This window comes from Centroberyx gerrardi, chromosome 11, assembly GCF_048128805.1.
Source record: "Centroberyx gerrardi isolate f3 chromosome 11, fCenGer3.hap1.cur.20231027, whole genome shotgun sequence".
Taxonomy (NCBI): Eukaryota; Metazoa; Chordata; class Actinopteri; order Beryciformes; family Berycidae; genus Centroberyx; species Centroberyx gerrardi.
Window position 1 is genome coordinate 572617 of NC_136007.1, and position 21576 is coordinate 594192.

At 43.9% G+C, this 21576-nt stretch overlaps 1 protein-coding gene across 1 annotated transcript in view; it reads left to right on the plus strand.

Moving 5' to 3' along the window:
* Positions 1-15049, plus strand: part of LOC139915045 (arf-GAP with Rho-GAP domain, ANK repeat and PH domain-containing protein 1) — a gene marked incomplete at its 5' end in the record, with an annotated part of 30918 nt that extends 15869 nt beyond the window's left edge. Inside the window, 12 exons of the mRNA XM_078286664.1 lie at positions 346-414; positions 1378-1477; positions 4875-4931; positions 5057-5180; positions 6148-6247; positions 9621-9822; positions 10281-10326; positions 10591-10799; positions 11428-11637; positions 12237-12342; positions 12561-12702; positions 13569-15049. Of these exons, the coding sequence (XP_078142790.1) occupies positions 346-414; positions 1378-1477; positions 4875-4931; positions 5057-5180; positions 6148-6247; positions 9621-9822; positions 10281-10326; positions 10591-10799; positions 11428-11637; positions 12237-12342; positions 12561-12702; positions 13569-13616 (1413 nt within the window). The remainder of the gene's footprint in view (positions 1-345; positions 415-1377; positions 1478-4874; positions 4932-5056; positions 5181-6147; positions 6248-9620; positions 9823-10280; positions 10327-10590; positions 10800-11427; positions 11638-12236; positions 12343-12560; positions 12703-13568) is intronic.
* Positions 15050-21576: the final 6527 nt, after the last annotated feature.

Sequence of the window (21576 nt, forward strand, 5' to 3'; positions counted from 1 at the left end):
CTCACGGCTCCGTTTGGTTCACAGCTGACAGTCGACCAAACGTTTCCTGTCTCAGCTGCTGCTGCTAAGAACAGGAACACAAGCAGCCAATCACAAGCAGTGTCTCTACGTTACCCTGGAAACTGACTCACAAACATCAAGTTCATGGAATAAAGATAACTGCTCTTTATTTATATCATGAAATCAGGCAATAAAACCTCAAACTGTTACTGTGAGAAGACGCTGTACAATCCATCACTATGGGAAAACTGTCAAATCTGAACTCACCATGAAACTGAGTCATGACGGTGTGTGTGTGTGTGTGTGTGTGTGTGTGTGTGTGTGTGTGTGTGTGTGTGTGTCCAGAGGCTGTGTGAGGTAGTGTGTGGGGACGATGTAGAAGAAACCATGGCCTTGCTGTGTTCAGGAGCCAAGGTCAGTTCATCTTTCTGTATTATATTTTATTATATTTTATTATATTGTGAATTCTGTCTGTTTAGTTTCCTTGTGTTTTATTATTCTGCTGCAGACTGTTGCATCATCTTGTTCTGTGATTGATTATTGATCAGTTAGTCAACTGTGACTGAAATCTCTGCAGTGTTAAACTAAACCTGTTGTGGGTTTGCTGCCATCTAACGGTTACAACTGCGCTATTGCAATTCCCATCTGCTATTGGCTGGTCTTTGGTGCCAGATGATGATGTCACCTTCTATAGATAAGAATGGCGTGACGTTTCAAACAGGCCACGCCCACAAAGTGCGGTACAAGTGATCCCCGCTGTCTCTATGGGCAAAACAACAAATCTGCATTTTCTGTGGTTGATTTTTTTTTATTTTTCTGTGTTCTGATAATTTATATGAAATGTTTATGATGTCATAATTTGTCGTTACTTTTTCACAGTTATCAAAGAACTGCATCATCATTAAAATGTTTATTTTGTAACAAGCTAAACTTTGTGTTGCGTTCTGAGACTTCAAGAAAAAACATTTTAATGATCCTGCTGCTGTTTGTCATGAAAAGGTAACGACAAATTATTTACATCAAATACATTTCACATCAATTATTAGAACACAGAAGAAGAACCACAGAAAATGTTTCAGAGCTGTCTGCGTCGTCGCCTCTCTGGTCTGTCTGGGATGTTTGGTGGAGGGAAAACCATCACATGACCAAGAACCGCTAAATATTAACTTTCAGCCTGTTCCGCCTGACTTCCTGGTGAGCTCTGATTGGCTGCTGTCTCCGTCTCTACATCTCACACTGAGAAAACTGCTGACTCAGGCAAACGTGTTTAAAACCTTTTGATAAAGGCCGAGTCGCTCTGACACGAGGGTTTTGTCTGTGAGTAAAGTCCTGCAGTGTTGACGGGGCTTCAGTGTCTGTGGTCTCACCTGTCTGCAGGTGTGTCAGTCAGACCCTCAGAGCCCCGCCCCCCTCCAGCTGGCCGAGAGGGCGGGGCAAGCGCTGCAGGCAGAACTACTGAGACACAACGAGTACACAGGTAACACACACACACACACACACACACACACACACACACACACACAGACAGACACACACACACACACACACACACACACAGACAGACACACACACACACACACACACACACACACAGACACACACACACACACACAGACAGACACACACACACACACACACAGACACACACACACACACACACACACAGACACACACACACACACACAGACAGACACACACACACACAGACAGACACACACACACACACACACACACACAGACACACACACACACACACAGACAGACACACACACACACACACACACAGACACACACACACACACACACACACACACACACACACACACACACACACACACACACTCACACAGGGCTTGTGCTCCTGTTGCTACTGTTTTTTAAGTGTTTATGTTTGTCGGCAATACACTTTTAAAAGTGCTTTGTGCTGTGACTGTATTGTCTGACAGCTGGCAGGCGTTGCCATATTAAGGACTTGGCCGTCTTAATCCGACAGCAGCTGTTGGTAGCCTCGAACAACGGCGTCAAGCCTACACATTTTACTGCCTGATCATCAGTGAACTTTTAGTTCCCTGTCCTGCAACAACCTCGCAGTGGGAATACGGACGACGACGTGTATATTCCAGAGATATAACGCTTCAGTCTACACCCCCGCATCATCTGCCGGCTGTCATCCGAGCAACACACACCGGTACACGGGAGGCGTCCGGGAGCGTCTCCGCCGGCGAACCAGTAAACCACCGCCGCCGTCAGTAATCCTGAGCAGCGTGCGGTCGCTGACACCTAAGATGAGCGACCTTCGCGTCAACAAAAGGAGCTGCTTTGAATACCGGGAATCTAACCTTACGGTGTTCACTGAGACCCGGCTTCACCAAGGAGTCCCGGGGTCTCTGCTCGACCCGGATGGTTACTCACTCGCTGCGAGCTGACCGCTCCGACGCGTCCGGCAAGAGGAACGGAGGGGCGTGAGCGTGTACGTGAGTCAGAAAACAGTTTACAGTAAGAGACACCGTATGCAGCCCCGACAGAACTGCTTTGTGTCTCCCTGAGACTCCACTACCTGCCAAGGGAGTTTGGCAATATCATCATAGGTGCCGTTATGTTCGGTATGTGCCGGAATGTAGAGCTGCTGCGCGCACCTGGGGCACCTATTCTCTTTTTAGGCGACTTTAACCACTGTAAGCCGGAGACTGTGTTGCCAGGCTTTGAGCAATATGTACGATGTGACACCCGAAATAACAAGATCTTAGATAAATGCTATGGCAACATTAAGAGTGCGTATTCTGCGAAGTCAAAGCCCCCTCTCTCCAACTCAGACCACAACGCGATATACCTAATTCCCTCGTATAAATCGGTTTTCAAGTCAAGCAAACCTGAACACAAGACTGTTAATGTGTGGACAGATGATTCAGTCGAGACACTAAGAGGTTTTATGTGTACAGATTGGTCCATATTCCATGCACTAGAGCTTGATGAGGCTACTGTTACCATAACCGATTACATTAAATTCTGCGTCGACAGTAGCCAAGAAGGATGTCGTCGTCTATCCTAACAATAAACCCTATATTACAAAAGAAATGAAAGACTGCATAAATAGGAAAAAGCAAGCCTTTAGAAATAAGACAGGGCAGGACTGTCAGTAGTTCAAAAAGAACTTAAACAACTCCTTACAAATGCAAACAAACGATGCAACAGAGCTTTCAAACTTCAAACACAAAAACTTTGGGACAATGAAATCAGTTACTAATATGAACCCTGCAAAAAAACAAATTATCACCGTGGATGAACAACAAAAATCAAACGAGCTGAATGACTTTTACTTGAGGTTTGATTCACAAAACGTCTCTCATGAGTGTGACAATATGTTGCAGTCTCTGCCACCCAGCTAGTGTTCAGCCTCTCTTCAGTAAGGTGTGCACTATTAAGTTCACAGGTCCAGACGGACTGCCAGCTTTTTTACTCAAAAGCTGTTCAGAGGAATTGACATCAGCATGGTGTCCCATATTCCAGCGGTCCTTAGACACTCACTGTCCCAGCTTTGTGGAAGAAGTCAATCATAACACCGGTGCCTAAAAAGCCCTGTGCCACAGTGAATAATGATTTTCGTCCTGTAGCTTTGACCTCGATTGTAATGAAATGTTTTGAGAAATTTGTAGTGTCCCTGCTCAAGAAGGGAGTCGAGCCAATGTTAGATACATGTCAATTAGCCTATAAGCATGAGCGCAGCACTGAAGACGCCATCCTCAGCATTTCGCACTTTATTTCCAAGCACCTTGAGAACACAAAAGCCTACGCTCAAATTTTATTTATTGATTTTAGTTCGCCGTTTAATACTGTGCAACCCTACCTGCTTTTAGAGAAGCTGAAGGACATGAGTGTTAACACTACCCTGATTAGATGGTTTTATCCTTTTTTAACTAATAGGACACAGCAAGTGAAGGTCAATGGGACGCTGTCAGAGATCAAACACAGCAATACAGGGGTTTTTGCGAGAGCTTGCAGTTTTGCAAAATTGCTGCAACTTTTCTGCATGAAACGGCCAAATCAACAGACCGTTTGTGATTTGGACCAATTGTCGCATTTCGTGTTGTGGTAACTTACGTCATCGCAGCGCACATTCAGGTGGAAGATGAACAAAGCTCACCTGCCAACAAAAATGACTGCCATAGACCGTGCAAAACAAAAGAAAAGCAGCAAGAATCGAGGTGAGTGCAAAATTCAAACTCTTGGAAGAGTTAATAGCTTAAACGGAGAGTGGGAGAGAATAGGGGGAGGTTGTGTGTGTGTGTGTGTGTGTGTGTGTGTGTGTGTGTGTGTGTGTGAGTGAGTGAGTGAGTGAGTGAGAAAACTTTTTTTTTTTCCTTTGCTTGCAATTTTTCCCAATTCCTGCAATTTTACCGCAAAAAGAGCACATAAAACCTCGCAAATTGTATCGCAATTTTTGAGAAAAGCCGCAGCAGAATCAAGCATTTTTGGCCGCAGTAATCACAAAAAAACTCCTGGTGGGACTGATAAATACACAAGCACTTTAGCACGTAGCACTTTTGCACTTTAATTCCTACAGTTTCTTTTTAAGCCGTCGTGTTGTCAATGTCAAATGTATAGTCAAATGTCTTTTTTATGTCTTTAAGATGTTTTTATGTGAAGCAACTGTCTAGCATCGTGTCAAACGCTTCTCATGTTTGTGATGTTTTTTATGTGAAGCAATGGACTGTAGCACTGTGCCCAAGACAAATTTCCCCTCGGGAACAATAAAGTTTACTCTACTCTACTCTACTACACACACACACACACACAAACTCACACAGAAAATTAAATGAAATGTCAGCCTGTCCCTCTGACGCCTTTATTTGTTCGTTCTTTGTCTTTTTGTCCAGATGTCCCGCCCTACCTGCCCCAGTCAACCAATAGGAGACCTGACTCCGCCTCCCCAGGTACAAACAGCTTTCAATTATTCTATCTGATCTGATTTTACACTCTTATTGGTTTCATGTTGCATCCTCAGTGTGTGTGTGTGTGTGTGTGTGTGTGTGTGTGTGTGTGTGTGTGTGTGTTCCAGGTGAGGAGGAGGAGCTTCATGGTAAATTGGAGGAAGATCGTTTTCTGTTCTCATTAGAAAACGACTCGGCGGCGTGCGACGTCCTCGACCTGCGAGAGGTTCTGTCTGTCTTCCTGAGAGATGGGTGAGTATCAATACTACTACAACTAGTACTACTAGTACTAGTGCTGTTACTACGGCTACTACTACTACTACTACTACGACTACTTTATCAAAACATGGAAGCAGCAATATTCCCTTTTTCCCAGAATGTGACACAAAGCCGGAGGAACTCAGACTTTCAAACTCAGTTTCATCTTTTAAATCTCGTCTCCAAACCTATGGAAGCGTATTGCATTCACCAAAGAAAAAAAAATCAGTTTCTCGTAATTATGACTTACGTATCTCATAATTATGAGATAAGGGATCTTTATCTCATAATTATGAGATACTAAGTCATAATTATGAGATGCGGAAGTTGTAATTATGAGAAACCATCTCCGATTTTTTTTTCTTTGGTGAATGCAATACGCTTCCACACAAACCTGCTTCAGAAAGACTTTCTACAGTCTGATCTGCTTTTATGGCTCCATTTTGTTCTCCTGGTTTCAGTCTGTTTAGGATCTCTGCTTACTCTTTATTTTGTAGTTTTTATACTGTTTTGCTTTGTTTTATGTTTTTTATGCTGTTCCAGCTCCTTTTATGTTGCTTTTATTCTATTTTTGCCTTTTATTGTTCCATCTTATTGTTGTTGTTTTACTTTTTCTCTTTTAGAAGTTATTACTGCCTTTGGACTTTCTTTTATTTTGACTGTGAAGCACTTTGTAACTGCCTTTTGAAAAGTGCTTATATAAATAAAACGTATTATTATTATTATAAAGCTTATTATTAAAGGGCCACTGCAGACACTCATGCACCTCAGGCTTTATAATTGGAAAGTTGCGACTGACTTGATTTGAATGAGTGTCTTTGTTGCTTAATAAACCAGTCAGTCATTTTATCTGAGCAGCATGTAGCTCCTTCAGTCCGGGGTTATTTATATAACCTCCTTCCAAATGGGAACACTTACTCTGTGTGTGTGTGTGTGTGTGTGTGTGTGTGTGTGTGTGTAGACCGGGTCATGAGTTTGAGATGGTGACACTGACCGACCGGCTGAGTTGTGCCGCCGACACACAGGAGGCGCTGCTGAGTCACCTGGTGCACATACTGAAGGTAACAGAGTGTGTGTATGTGCGTGTAAGTGTGTGTGTGTGTGTGTGTGTGTGTGTGTGTGTGTGTGTGTGCACCTTGTGGGTTAGTCTGGGAGGACAAAAGGCTAGGGGAGCACACCCTGAGAGAAAAGCATCGTGGTGGCAGCACACGTAGGCGGACCTCGACAGACTGAGGAACCGGCAGCTGGGGAGGCTGCTGGTCGTCTTGGGCTTCCCTTGCCACTGGAATCCACCCTTCTAAAGCCAAGAAGTGCTATTGAGGAATGCGCACCCCCTGTGGCACTTTAAAAACCTCTTTGCGCAGGACTAGAACATCTGGAACCAGCAAGTCTGACGGCGATGGGGTGTCTGGCGAGGGGGGCAGGTTTGAATGAACTGGAAGCCCCTAGTCGGACCCCACACGTCAGCGGCACAGGGCTATCATGGTCGCTAGCAGCTGGGACTGAGTGGCAGCTGCTCTCGGCAGACCCCTGTGTTGTCCCTCCTGGATAGGTTACCGCGCCTATCGGGACATTCCACCCTGCGGTCGAAATAAGAAAGCAACTAACTTGAAACTGGCATCATGGAACGTGGCAAACCCCATCGGAGAACAGCACTAGTTGCTGCTGAACTGAGGCGGTACAACGTTGACATTGCTGTCCTGAGTGAGACCAGGCTCCTGGATGAAGGATCCCTAAAGGAAGAAGGAATGGGCTATACCTTCTTCTGGAAAGGCTACCCCCCTGGTGGACAACATCTGCATGGTGTGGGACTGGCAGTCAAAAACACACTCCTACCAAGCCTGACGGAAACACCTGTCGGCATCAGTGAAAGGCTAATGTCCCTCCGTATCCCCCTAGCAAAGAAGCGCTTCGCCACCCTTCTCAGTGCTTATGTACCAACTATGCCATCTGAGAATGAGGCCATGGACTGCTTCTGTCAGTCGCTGGATGAGGCTCTCCGCCGGATCCCCAAGAATGACAAGATCCTCTTGCTTGGCGACTTCAATGCTCGGGTTGGCCAGAACAACAGGATGTGGAGTGGAGTGCTTGCGGACATGGTGTCTGTCAGGTCAATGCAAATGACATGAGACTTCTTACTCTCTGTGCTGAGCGTGACCTGACCATAACTAATACACTGTTCCAGCAGAAGAACAAATATAAAACATCTTGGATGCATCCCCGCTCCAAACACTGGCACTTGATCGATTACGTCATAGTGAGACGCAGTGACATCAGTGATGTTCTCATAACCCGTGCCATGAGAGGAGCAGAATGCTGGACGGACCACCGTATGATTATTGCCAAACTCCACATCTCAGTGCGCCCCCCCCCCCCCCCCCCTTGCGGCTGTAAAAGTCAAGTAGGAAGCTCTTATACTCCACCCGGCTAAGGAAAGCAGAGGTGAGAAATGAGTTCCGTCGCTCCCTAGCTGAGAAGCTGAGGGAGATTGAACCAGGTCTGAGCTCAGAGGATCCCATGGACCAGAAGTGGGCCTCGATTAGCTCCTCACTTTATGAGGCAGCAGCTCAAACCATTGGCTACAGAGGCAAAAAACATCAAGACTGGTTTGACGACAACTCAGACACCATCAAGAAATCGCTGGCAACATGCACAAAGCGCACAGGGCAACCTTAAATAACCCCTCATCCAGCTCAATTAGGCAGCAGTGGCAGGTAGCTCGCTGGGAAGTTCAAAAGACCATGCGGACCCTGCAAAATGAATGGTGGACAACTAAGGCTCATGAGATACAAATGTATGCAGACAAAAATGACATGCACAATTTCTACAATTCTGTAAAAAACATCTACAGCCCAAAAAACTGCTCTGTCACCCCCCTGAAAACAGCAGATGGTCTCACACTTTTGAAGGACCAAAACCGGATCCTGTTGAGGTGGGCTGAGCACTTTGATGACCTACTCAATCAACACTCTCCTGCAGACCACACCATTCTGGAAGAACTGCCTGAACGCCCCCCCCCCCATGACCTCAGCCAGCTGCCAACCTTCATGGAGGTTCTAGCAGCTGTCCGTGCTTTAAAGAACAACAAGTCCCCTGGCACTGACAGCATCCCTGCAGAACTACTGAAGCAGGGAGGGTACCTCAGCACAAGAACTCTCCATCAATACATTACCAAGGCCTGGGCAGATGAGAACATACCCCAACAGTGGAGGGACGCCAACATCGTCGCCATCTACAAAAATAAGGGTGACAAGTCTATCTGCGGTAACAGTAGGGGAATATCACTCCTTGCTGTTGCTGGCAAGGTCCTGGCCAAGGTGATGCTACAGAGGCTGATCAATAACATCACAGAGTCAATGCTACCTGAGTGAAGTGAGGGTTTAGGAAGAACAGCAATACGATCGACATGATCTTTACATCACGGCAACTTCAGGAGAAGTGCCGGGAACAACATCAGGACCTTTATCGACCTCTCTAAGGCCTTTGACACTGTTAACAGGGAGCTCCTGTAGAGTGTGCTTGTCAAGTTTGGCTGCCCAGCCAAATTTGTCAGCATCCTCCACCAATTCCATGATGGGATGACGGCTCGTGTGACCATTGGAGGACAAGAGTCTGTGCCTTTCCCTGTATGCACAGGGGTAAGACAGGGGCGTGGCCTGGCACCTGTACTCTTTAACATCTTCCTCCTATGTGTCACCCAGCTTCTCCATAAGGAGCTTGAGGACAGCAGCAGTGTTGCAGTGGACTTCAGACTGGATGGAAACCTCTTCAACATCAGGAGGCTCCAAGCAACCACCATCCCTCCACCATCCTTGCCTACAGCAGGATGGGGCTGTCTGTCAACACCACCAGGACAGAAGTGGTCTGCCAATGGAGTTCCAGTACCCCACGCACATTGCCTGTCTTCACCATCGAGCACAAACAACTGACAATAGCTCCGTCCTTCAAATATCTGGGCAGTATCCTTTCTGAGGACTGCAGCATTGACCACGAAATTCAAAACCGGATCAGGCAAGCGTCAGCCGCCTTTGGGAGACTCCGGCGCCGGGTCTTTCAGAACAAGAATCTCCACCTGCACACCAAGGTTGCCGTCTACGAGGCTGTCTGCATCACCACCCTCCTCTACAGCTGTGGGTCACCTACAGCCGTCACATCGCGTCCCTGGAGCGCTTCCATATGGGATGCCTACAGCGCATCCTGGGGCTCACCTGGCGTGATCGTGTGCCTCATACTGAAATACTTGCAAAGACCAACTGCAGAACTTAAGTGGACATCGTCATCGGATTCGATGGACAACCATAAGCAAGTAAGCAAGTGTGTGTGTGACAGCAGTGTGTGTGTGTGTGTGTGTGTGTGTGTGTGTGTGTGCGGTTATTGCCCACTGGCTGTTTCTGTAACTAAATGACTGAAGTTTGACCTGAATCGTCCGTCCAGGTGATTCTCCCGGGGGGCGTGTCAGAGAGAGAAGTGGGCGGGGCCTTAGCGGTCAGTAAGGTGTGCGTCATGGAAGTGGGCAGGGCCTCGGAGCATTCCGACGCGTGGTTGGTCCTCTGGGTGGGCGGCGTCACCGTTTACCCCGCCCACAATCAGACAAAACAGACGCTGAGGACAAAGCTGGACACGCTGACACGCTACGGTAAAACACGCCATGACACATACATGACTCATATGAGTATGTTGACAGCTTCCTCTGCAGGTGTGAAGTCTTCTGTCAATCAGGTGGTATTGATCATCAATCTGATGGATGGAAAACAAACACAGAACTGCAGCAGCAACAAGACATTACATCACTGAACTGATGAAGAAACTATTTACATTTTTAGCTAGTTGTTAGTGAAGAGAAAACAGAGTTTACATCATTGCTCTGTTGAAACAGTTTCACCACCAGATGTCACTGTTGTCATACTTTATACAAGATAACAAACCTATTTGTTGACATTCGATAATGATAATTTCAGTAGATTTATCCTCGTTTTCTATTGTGTAAGTTCACTAATAAATATAATAATTATATAATCATTTATAAATAATTTATTATTAGAAATAATTCTGTCTGAAGCTCCTCCTCTTCCTGCTTTTCTTCTTCTCCTGCAGAAATGAATCCATCTGAAAACACCATCGACTTGGTGACAGGAGACAGGTAACACACACACACACACACACACACACACACACACGCACACACACACACATTAACTCAAATCTAAAGCTGGTAAAAGTATAAATTAATGAGTTTGTCTCCTTAATGACAATAATAATATATAGAGTTGATGCTATTTGGGGTTTTATATTTCATGGCTTCTGATTGGCTGAGCTCACTACAGGTGAGTGTTACATCACTGCTGATAATTCTTATCGGTGGTTTTGGTAGTTTTGGAGTTATTTCTGTGTTTTCTCCCTGCAGGAGTTTGTCTCTGCGTTTTGAAGAAGACCACAGCTGCCGCTCCTGGTTCCACCAGCTGCAGAACGCTCTGGCCAATCAGAGCTCAGCTCGTCAGCGCTCCTCTTCGACCAATCAGAGCCCAGCTCGTCGGTCTCTGTACCGGCTGACCGGTCTGAGGGGCTCAGTGCCGCCGGCGGTGGAGCGCTGCATCTCCCATGTCACCCAGTATGGTGAGACTGGACAAACTCTCTTTCTCTCTCAATTCATTTCAATTGAAAGGGGCTTTATTGGCATGGGAAACATACGTTTACATTGCCAAAGCAAGTGTGAAATAAAAACAAAAAATGTACGTACAATTAAAGATATACTAGAATAAAGAAATGTGTAAACAGAGCTGTGTAACATTGCAATCAAATATATAAATAAGAGTAGGTAAAATTAACTAAAACAGAAAAATTGTGCTTTTGCTGTTAAAAAAAGAAAATATATATATACAGATAAGTAAAGATAACTTAAAATAAAAATAGAAAAATGTGGACATTGCAGTTAAAAAATCTAAATACAAATAAGTGAGAACTGTGTAAACACTGCAACAATTTTTATTTATTTTTTTACAAATGTATTTAAAAGGTATCTGTTCTGTTTGCATGTACAGTATGTCTATGTACAGAGATCAGCACCGTGCAGATAGTGCAGGAATACACAGATGATTGACAGTCTTTACGGTCGGTCGGCCGGTCTCTCTCTCTCTCTCTCTCTCTCTGTGTCTCTCTCTCTCTCTCTGTGTCTCTCTGACTGTCTCTCTCCTCCTCCTCTCCCTCCTCTCGCTCTCTCTCTCTCTCTCTCTCTCTCTCTCAGGTCTTAAGGTGGACGGTGTGTACCGGCGCTGCGGCCTCGCCACCAAAGTCGCTCGGTTGGTGGAGGCCCTGGTGACCTCACCGAGCTCCGCCCCCCTGGAGAGCGACGAGCAGGGCGTCCTGGATGCCGCCGCCGCCCTCAAACAATATGTCCGCCAGCAGGAGCCACTGCTGCCCCTGCAGGACAGAGAGCTGTGGGCGCAGGCTGCAGGTCAGTGGAGCAGGGAACAGAACTGGCAACCTGCAGGGGGAGGAGCCTGTTAGTACAGGGGACAGCAGCAGTAGTCAGAGGTGGGGACCCGAGTCACATGACTTGGACCCGAGTCACAGTTTTAATTGCTTGAGACTTGACTTGATGGATGAAGAGAAGACTTGAGACTTAACTTGATGGATGAAGAGAAGACTTGAGACTTAACTTGATGGATGAAGAAAAGACTTGAGACTTAACTTGATGGATGAAGAAAAGACTTGAGACTTAACTTGATGGATGAAGAGAAGACTTGAGACTTAACTTGATGGATGAAGAGAAGACTTGAGACTTAACTTGATGGATGAAGAAAAGACTTGAGACTTAACTTGATGGATGAAGAAAAGACTTGAGACTTAACTTGATGGATGAAGAAAAGACTTGAGACTTAACTTGATGGATGAAGAGAAGACTTGAGACTTTGCTGTCTGACCACTAGGGGGCAGAAGAGAGTTTTTACAGTTCGATGTCTAAAAGAATCTGTGGTAATAGCACTAGCAGTATTGCAGTAGTATTGCAGTAATTGTAGTATTGTAGTACTAAAACAGTATTTTCTCTGTCAGTTGTTCCAGACGAGCGCTCCAGGTTTTCAGCTTATCGACGGTTGCTACGGCAACTGCCTGACGACAACCGAGCGACACTGAACGCCCTGTTTGGACACTTCTACATGTAACACACACACACACATACACACACACACACACAACATCAATCAATATTATTTTCTGTAGTTACTGTTGTTGTCCACTAGATGGAGCCGATGTACTGTGATTACATACTGATATCTTTCACCTCTCCTCTCCTCCTCTCCTCTCCTCTCCTCTCCTCTCCTCCTCTCCTCTCCTCTCCTCTCCTCTCCTCCTCTCCTCTCCTCTCCTCCTCCTCAGGATCCAGGTCTTCTCTCAGGTCAACCGGATGTCGGCTCAGAACTTGTCTCTGGTTCTGGTTCCTTCTCTGTTCCAGACTCTGAACCAGGATCTGATCCGTCTGATCAGGGAGCTGATCATCCACCACACCCTGCTGTTCCTGGTAGAGAGACACTGAGAGAGAGAGAGAGAGAGAGAGAGTGTAAACTAATCTAGGTGTAACATTGGGCCTCATTCACAAAACTTTTCTTAAAATTTTCTTTTGTTCTTAAGAAACGAAATGAAAAACCAACGTGGGATTCATGAAACAGGCGCAGAGTCTCGTTTTTTGCGTCTTCCAGGTGTGTCTGATGCCACTTGATCCTAAATTGGATGCTCGTGCCTAACAGACCCACGAAGAAAAACCCAAACTCTGAAATACAAGAGACAAAAATATATCGGGCCTACTTTTCTAAAGTGTAAGCAGTGGAGTGACAGCAACTGAAAAAAAAAACATGGCAAGAAATGACTGATGCTGTCAGTGCTGCAACATCAGAAACAATATATAAAAAACGAGTCTCACTTTTTTTCTTGTATCTACAATTATTGATAAACGTTTTATTTTCTTGGTTCCATCATAAGTTTCCTCAGACTGGATCTCGGTGTTCCACTTGTTCAGACTGAAAGGTTTAATAAACATAAAGAAAGAAATTCACTTCAGACACTTCAGCAGCAGGACTCGTTTTTTATATATCGTCAGAATCTGCTGTGTCGGCGTTCCTTTATGTGCTAGAAGTGATTTTCAGACTGTTCCTCCAGACGATGGCAGTGAATGGAGAGAGAAAAAAACACAATTCTCCAGTCTGCTCTACCGGAGCAACAGATCACAGAATCACTGATTTGGGGTTTTATGATGGAGGAAGAAACAACCCAGACTCTACCAGAGGAACACAGAAAGTTAAACAGTCTGACCAGCAGCAGATTCCTCAGTGTTAAACTAGAGCAGCTGTATATTCCTGATGTTACTCAATAAAACCTTCCTCTCTCCAGACTCCTGAGGAAGAGGAGGAGGAAGAGGAGCAGATCACAGTCTTCTGAACAGACTGAGGAGGAGGAGGAGGAGGAAGAGGAGGAGGAGGAGGAAGAGGAGCAGATCACAGTCTTCTGAACAGACTGAGGAGGAGGAGGAAGAGGAGCAGATCACAGTCTTCTGAACAGACTGAGGAGGAAGAGGAGGAGGAGAAGAAGAGGAGGAGAAGAGGAGAGGATCATGGTAGCTGGACTGATTTCCTTGTATTTAATGGAGGAATGAGACCAGATGATTTATGTTATCAACATTGTTAAGTAAAGTAATAATATTTCTTTTGAAACGAGTAATGATTATATTTCTGTTTATTAAGGAGTCCAACTGTCTGGTTTACTTTGTTATTCTGGATAAACTGTTTATTCCTGTTTATGTTAAGTCAACAGAAACAGTGTTAGCTTCTTTCTCCTCTCCACAGACAGGAGCTGCAGCTGGAAATCATCTGAATATTTCTGTATAAATTACAATGTTTTGAGTTAGAAATGCTGATTGGAAATCTCAAATTTTGATAAATTTCCTAAATATTGCTAAATATTTATTTTAACCGTATTTAAACCGTGTGACTAATAGTGAGGGAAACACATTTGTGGAATAAATAACAACAGAGTGTGAATATAGAAATTTTCTGATGTTCAGGATTTATAACTTCCACCAGCTGAAGAGCAGAAATGTTGCTAAGGTAACAAGTGGTAACCATGGAGACAGTTTATTATATTTCTACCTAATTTCTCCTGTTTTTTATTCTTACATGATTACAAAAGTTTGAATAAATCTTGAGCCTTCAGTTTTTCAGTTTCGTCTGAATAATCAGCTGGTGGTCAGGAAGGCTGCTGGTTCAGATCCCCAGACTGGGGAACTGGATCAGCCTCTGCCTGAGTGCCTTTGAGCCCTGAACCCCCAGCTGCCCCGGGACCTGCAGCAGACTGAGGGTTCACTGACAGATGGAGACTGTCTGTCTGCTTTGTGTTGGGACAGAGGAAAGTGCGGCTCTATTCTTTTATTCTATTTTATTTTATTTAGTCTTTCTTTAGGTTTTCTGGGATGTAAAGTGTCAACTTATTCATTATAAATGTTATCAGATCTAGTTAATAGACATTACGTGGGTGTCAGGAGGATCAGGGTGATTATTCTGCCTTGTATTCAGAGGGTTGCTGGGTTGAATCTGGGTCCAGAGTCCAGTGCTGCTGCCGTGCCTCTGGGCCAGGCAGCAGACCCTTATCTGTGTTCAGTGTGTGTTCAGTGTGTGTTCAGTGTGTGTTCAGTGTGTGTTCAGTGTGTGTTCAGTGTGTGTTCAGTGTGTGTTCAGACCAGCTGCTGCCTGGAGGCCAGTGGAGCTTCTCTATCATGAATCTCACATCAGTTTGGCTGTTTGATGAAGACAGAAATGTTTTATACATCGGTTTAAAATGGGTTGATTAAAACACAATAAACCTCCATATTTAATCAATACATTTCTCCATTTACTGGTTGTGTGTGTGTGTGTGTGAGTACTTGAATGCAATATTTTGTTCTTAAAAATCTGAACAAAGTCCATACAGTTGATATGTTATGTTTGTGCTAGTTATGTTAGAGAGCTTGAAAAATGGGCTCAACTTAGAGCTCAACTTAAAAGTGCAAGTGAAAAAACTTGATATGCAAAAGAAGTGAGGAGCAAACGTTTCAGCTGCTTCGGCTCCACACAGCACACACTTTATAAGTTCACAGGTAGATGAGACAACAGGTAGCAGCTGTGATCACACTTTCCATCAAGTGTTTAAGTAGCCAATCAGAATAGGTCAATTTCATCCAAATCCAGAAGATACAGGGACTATAGTAAAACCCCCACAATCAGCTCGGACAAGCAAGGAAGAAGAAAATAAGAGTCTTCCTCTGCACAAGAACCCAGACAGACATGAGAGACGCCCACATGTCACAGGGAACAAGTCAGATTCAGATCTTCGTTCATTCCATTAGGGTTAGTGACTTTAGTTCAAATATCCAAAAAGCTTCTCTTTGTAGCAGCTTTCTGCTCTGATGTGATGAACTCTGCTGCCAAGACACTGTAACTCAGAAACAGAATGATCAGCAGGTTTAAAGTGACGGAAAACGGGAGATTTATCATCCTGCCTACGAACTGCACTGAGATGTTCTGTTGTTCTGGCCAACATATAAAGAGAGCAGGGGCACATAAGATATTATGTTATGTTACATATTCATTGTTTTATCCTGTAGGACTTGTTGTTGAATGAATGTGTAAAATAATCACATTTTACATATTAGTTACAGGAAGTACAATTTTTGCAAGGAAAATTGCCCCGGGAATGTAAAACAGTTTGTGCTGGGTGTCAGTTCGTCTCTTAGCTTCTGTCCTGAGAAAACACACAGGTGGGTCAGAGAAAGTGTCACCCGACCGGCTGTCACTCTGGATGATGTGCCAGCGTTTCCTGACGACCTCTCTCATGTCATGACTCAACTCGTTAGATGTAGATGAAAAAACACAAGAAAAAGCTTTCTTTTTCTTGGAAACTGTACTGAGAAACTGTTGCCTAGGAAGAGGGTGGGCCTGTTTACTTACTGTAAGACTGTTTACCCCAGACAACCGCGGGGTCGGTTAGACTCTTATGGATCTTAGGTAAAATGTAAAACACTGGTTTGGTAGGGCAAGAGTTTACAAGATAGTTCAGTTCTTTCGATGTTATAATATCATCAGCATGTGCCTCTTTGAGAAAAAGTTCGATGTCCCTTTGAAAACATTTAGTTGGATCAGAAGGTAGAGCTCTGTAAGTGATGTCATCACTCAACAGTCTAAGGACTTCCTGATTATATGAGGCTTTCAGCTGTGGTTAAATTGGACCTCTGTTTATTAGGTTGAGATAATAAAGATCCAACATCCCTCTCAACCACTCTACAGAATGTATCAGTTGAAGAATTAGATACCAGAGGACAAAATTTACTTTTGGGTTTGAATTTATCATGAGTAGCATTTACAGTATCACAAGATTGTGTAGAGAGGAAGAGGAAGAGGAAGTCCTGTAGCAGGCTCTTAGTGTTGTTCTAAAGAACTTGAAAAGTTAAATTTAATCCTGAAAGGATCAGCAGTCTTACATGGTACAAAGGAAAGGCCCTGACCTCATGTGAATTCAGCTCCTTGCCAGTCAGGTTGAAGATTAAGTTCTTGGACGAGCCTTCCTCCTCCGGTGGGTCCAGCCTGCAGGATTTGACTGTCCCAGGACGGGACCTTTTTTGTGCAGCGAGTAGAGAAAGCCCCCTCACTGTCAAAGCTGGAAGCAGAGGTGTACGAGGACTGATCTTCAAAACGTGCCCTTCATGGTGAAGTTACTGACGCAGCCAGGGATAATCCCTCTTCTCCTTATAGTCCTGTGGCCCTGTGGAACTTTCTGATTTTCAGTTGTTAAAGATTTTGTTGAAATTCTTCCAGTGAAGGTTTTAAAGAAGCAATATGCTGCTCACAAATGGATTAATTGTAAGACTGGATAAAGGAGGCCTTGGTGTTCTCCAGATGCTCTTGCACATGGCCTAGTTAATCTGCTAATCATTCTGTTTCTGAGCTACAGTTTTTTGGCATGGAGAGTTAGTTAACAGCAGCTCTTCTCTGTAACCTTTAAGAACCTGGTCGTCACGTTTACACACCGCCACACTTGGCCACTAGTTCAGACACAGAGCTGTTGGCCTGGATCTTCTGATGGATGGACTGACCTCTGAGCTCGTCTCCGCCGGTGAAGAGGACCATGGTATGTTTAAGAGCATCGTTGTTAAAGAGTTTTGGCAGTAAATCAAATAGTTTGACGTCTTGTTTGGAGATCCTGCCTATTCTGACCACAAAGACAAAGGCATGTGGTCCTGGATTAGACTCTACTAACATCTTCATAATCTCAGTGTACAACTCCTTGGGAGACAGAACTTCATCTGTGAAGCCTGGAGTGTCGACCACAGTGACCTGCCATCGCTGATTCGGCCACACACTCGGTGCTGACCGGTCCAAAGTCACAGTTTGCCTCAAACTTACAAGATCCCAGGATGGTGTTCCCTGACGCACTTTTCCCAACTCCAGATAGACCCAGCAGCACGATCCTCCTGTCCTCCAGACTGACGGAGTCCCTGGAAATACCTGCTGGAAGAAAGAAAAGATAGCAGGGTTTCCCACACATAGGTTTATTTGTGGCGCACCTCCACAATATCGGCACATGCTGCCACAAAATCAAAAGTTGGTCAGTATATAGATATTGATGTAAAGCAATACGGCTTCACCGGTTGTGTTTCTGTTTCGTCCTTTTGTGTCGGAAGGGTCGGATCAGATAAGCAGCCATTTACTTCCCCCCTCCTAATTTGAGTGTGTGAGTGAGTGAGTGAGTGAGTGAGTGAGTGAGTGAGTGTGTGAGTGAGTGTGTCCATCATGTGTCCTCTCTCAGCCACAGACCTCCATCCTGTTGAATGAGGTCAGAGCGGCCTGCTGCTCCACCAGGAGGAAACATCAACCCCACAAGATGTTTCAGTCGGCTGTAACTCTATATTTATAGATAATATAAATAATATTTTATATCACTCTTATATTTCAACACTGGTCCATTCTTACAGCGCAAAGATTTTACACAGTAGCCACAAATAAAACTGTACTGGCTGTGCACAACTTCTCTGATGCCCTCACTGCCCTTTGCTTTCTCGTACTTCATTTTGTGGTAGCAGCATCCCAAAATGTATACAGATACAACTACTGAATAACCCTAACCCTAACAGATAATATATGGATACTATGGATCAGTCCTGTCTGTCCGTCCATCACGCACAACATTTCGGATGCCACTGAACCAATGTTTATTAATTATTGTGTAGTTGGGTTAGGGGGTAGTTGGGTACCCTAACCCAGTATACAATATAATTGTCACACAATATCTTTGACTTTACTTACGAATTTTTACGAAACTTAGGGACATATGATGTATGTCATTGCTTCATGTGGGCATGGATGGCCTTACAATACGATATCTCGTATGCAGCTGATTGTTTATTGATAAAACGTTTGGATTCCCTTAAAATGTTTGGATTCCCTTAAAATGTTTGGATTCCCTTAAAATGTTTGGATTCCCTGACAGTCAGCTATTAAAACACCGTAGTGTTTTCAGTCCATGAAAGTAAGGCATCAAAACACCTAAGTGGTGTTCGGAGTTCAGGAAAATAAGTTCTCGAAACACCTTACTAGGTTTTAGAGTTCCAGGTTTTACAGACCTCGAAACACCGTGAAGTCTTTCGAATCTCTAATCAGGGGTGTCTCCAATCCTTGAAAAAAAGATTTGAAATCTTTCATCTGAAATGTGTTTCAAACCACTTATCTCATTGGTGTGTCCATGCTCCATATCAGGTTTGAAAACTCTGTGACCTGAGTGCTTCAAAGCGCCATTTTCAGATCTCAAAACAGTCACAAGAGGGTGTTTTGTAACACTAAATGTTGTCTTGAAAGGCCGGTGTAAACAGCGTTCTAACTCCCCTATAATGGTGGCAGCAGAGTTGCCACCACTTTTTGGGTTTCAAAACACTTTCTTCTAACAGTGTACATAAAAAAGTAATATAGAACACACAATTAATATTCAGTTATGGCTCTTTACTTGAGTAGGCTATTTCCATTCTGTGAGACTTTCTACTTTTCCTCCCTTCATTTATCTGCCGGCTGGAGTTACTAGTTACTTTGCAGAATAAGGTTTTACATCAAAACATACGATAAGCTCATAAAATATGTTGCACTGTTAGAGTTTAAACTCCATCAGTATCTGCAGCAGTTAGATGACAACATTAAAATACTTCTGACAGGTTCATGCTTCAATAATTTAACTCTCTGACAGAATGACGACTTTTACTTTTCATACTTCAGTTCATTTTACTGCTGATACTTCTACACTTTTACTGAAGTAAACCTTTGAATGCAGAACTTTTACTTTTACTGGAGTATTTTTACATTCTGGTTTTGCTGCTTTTACTTCAGTAAAGGATTTGACGACTTTTGCCACTGCTGTGAATGTTAAGTGTATCTCTGTATATACAGTAGATTCACTTGTGAATGGATCACTACTGCAGTATAGAAAGAGAAGCTGGTGCTGTTACAGTGATGCTCTGATGCTTCGTGCTGGAACACGTTGGCCCGATGAAGCCAAAATAAAAACATGGTAAAGTGAGTCCCGTGTTCCTCATGACCTCCATATGTTAAGAGACTCCGACTGTCATTTATTTTTTCATTGCTGTTTGTTTGGAACTAGTAGCACCTGGTAACCATGGAAACTAAGCAACGTCTTTGCAGAGTAAGTAGTTTGTGAAAAAAATGATGTCGTCATATGAGGACAATGTGTTTACATTGTAGCATTAAATGTAACATTTTAATACGACCTTCTATTGCACAGTACAAGACAGTCACCAGTATGTATCAAATTATTTACTTCAGTGTAAAAACCTTGCAGTGCAAAAACATAAACAACAAATAAAAACAATGTGGACATATTTTAATGCATGCAAAACCACTGTTCTGTCTATATTTACAAACAAAACACTTGCAAAGTGTTGCTTTGGGCCAGTTCCCCTGACTCCTCTTCTCTGGATGAATTTCATGGGACGTCCCACTGTCTGCACACGAGGTGTTCTGACTCAAAACGATCTCTACAAAATGTCATATTAGCATGCCATACCAAACTGCAAATGCTGTTAATTGTAAATAAACAAATTTCAATGTCAAAATGTATGCAGTTTTTTTTATCTTGCCTACTTTTGTTTACGCTGCACCGGTAGAAGGATTGTCCGGTGATCTACGTCATCTTGTTCACAGCCTCTTCTACAGAATGTGCTGTTGGTGCCACCAGGTGGCAGCAAACTGTCCAGCAGGCCTCAGTCAACAGAAAGGATGTATAAGGGTCAGGGTTAGGTTTAGGGCCAGGGTCAGGGTTAGGTATAAGAGTTAGGGTTAGGTTTAGGGCCAGGGTCAGGGTTAGGTATAAGGGTTAGGGTTAGGTTTAGGTTCAGGGCCAGGGTCAGGGTTAGGGTTAGGTATAAGGGTTAGGGTTAGGGTTAGATTTAAGGCACAGCGAAGCCAGAATCCAGTGTGCTCATATGAGGCGGAGGCAGGTGAGCAGCCTCCAAACACAGCAAGAGGAAACCTGCTTTACATTCCAACCATTAGCACGTTAGTTATTGGTTGAAAAATGTATGTTGGAGAGGAAACCGCGGCGGGCCGTCCTGCAGGAAGCAGAAGTGAGATTTAAAAATATAATATAACAATTTAATCCTGGTTCATGCATGTAAAAAGAGTCAGAATTAATATTAAAGGGGCAGAAAACGTAAAAAGTGCTTTGTTTGGTTGATATGGAAACCGGGAGACTGTCTGAGTTACAGCAAGTGTGTGTGTGTGTGTGTGTAGAATGAGAGTAATCAATAATGTTCTTTACTGTTGTTACTACTTTATTATTGATAAGAGTCTCTCTCTCTCTCTCTGTCTCTCTCTCTCTCTCTCTCTCTCTGTCTCTGTCATACAGAGAGACACAGAGAGAGAGAGAGAGAGAGAGCTCTCCCTGTCTCTCTCTCTCTCTCTCGCTCTCTCTCTGTCTCTGTCTCTCTCTCTCTCTGTCTCTCTCTCTCTCTCTCTCTGTCTCTCTCTCTCTCTGTCTCTGTCTCTCTCTCTCTCTCTGTCTCTTTCTGTCTCTCTCTCTCTCTCTCTCTCTCTCACATCAGGCTCCAGTAATACAGATGAGAATCAGAAATACAGACTAGAATAAAATACAGAATCCTGCAATAACACAGAGAACCTCTGACCTGTCAGTGTTACTCATTGATTCATACAGGAATAATAAAAATATAAAGTTTATTCACAGAGCAGTTTTCTAAACAGAGTTACAAGTTTCCTTACCAACGATAAATAAAAGCCAATAAGATTATTAAAAAAAAATGTCAGACATGAATATGAAACAGTTTGAAAATAAATGAAAACACAACAGGACTAGA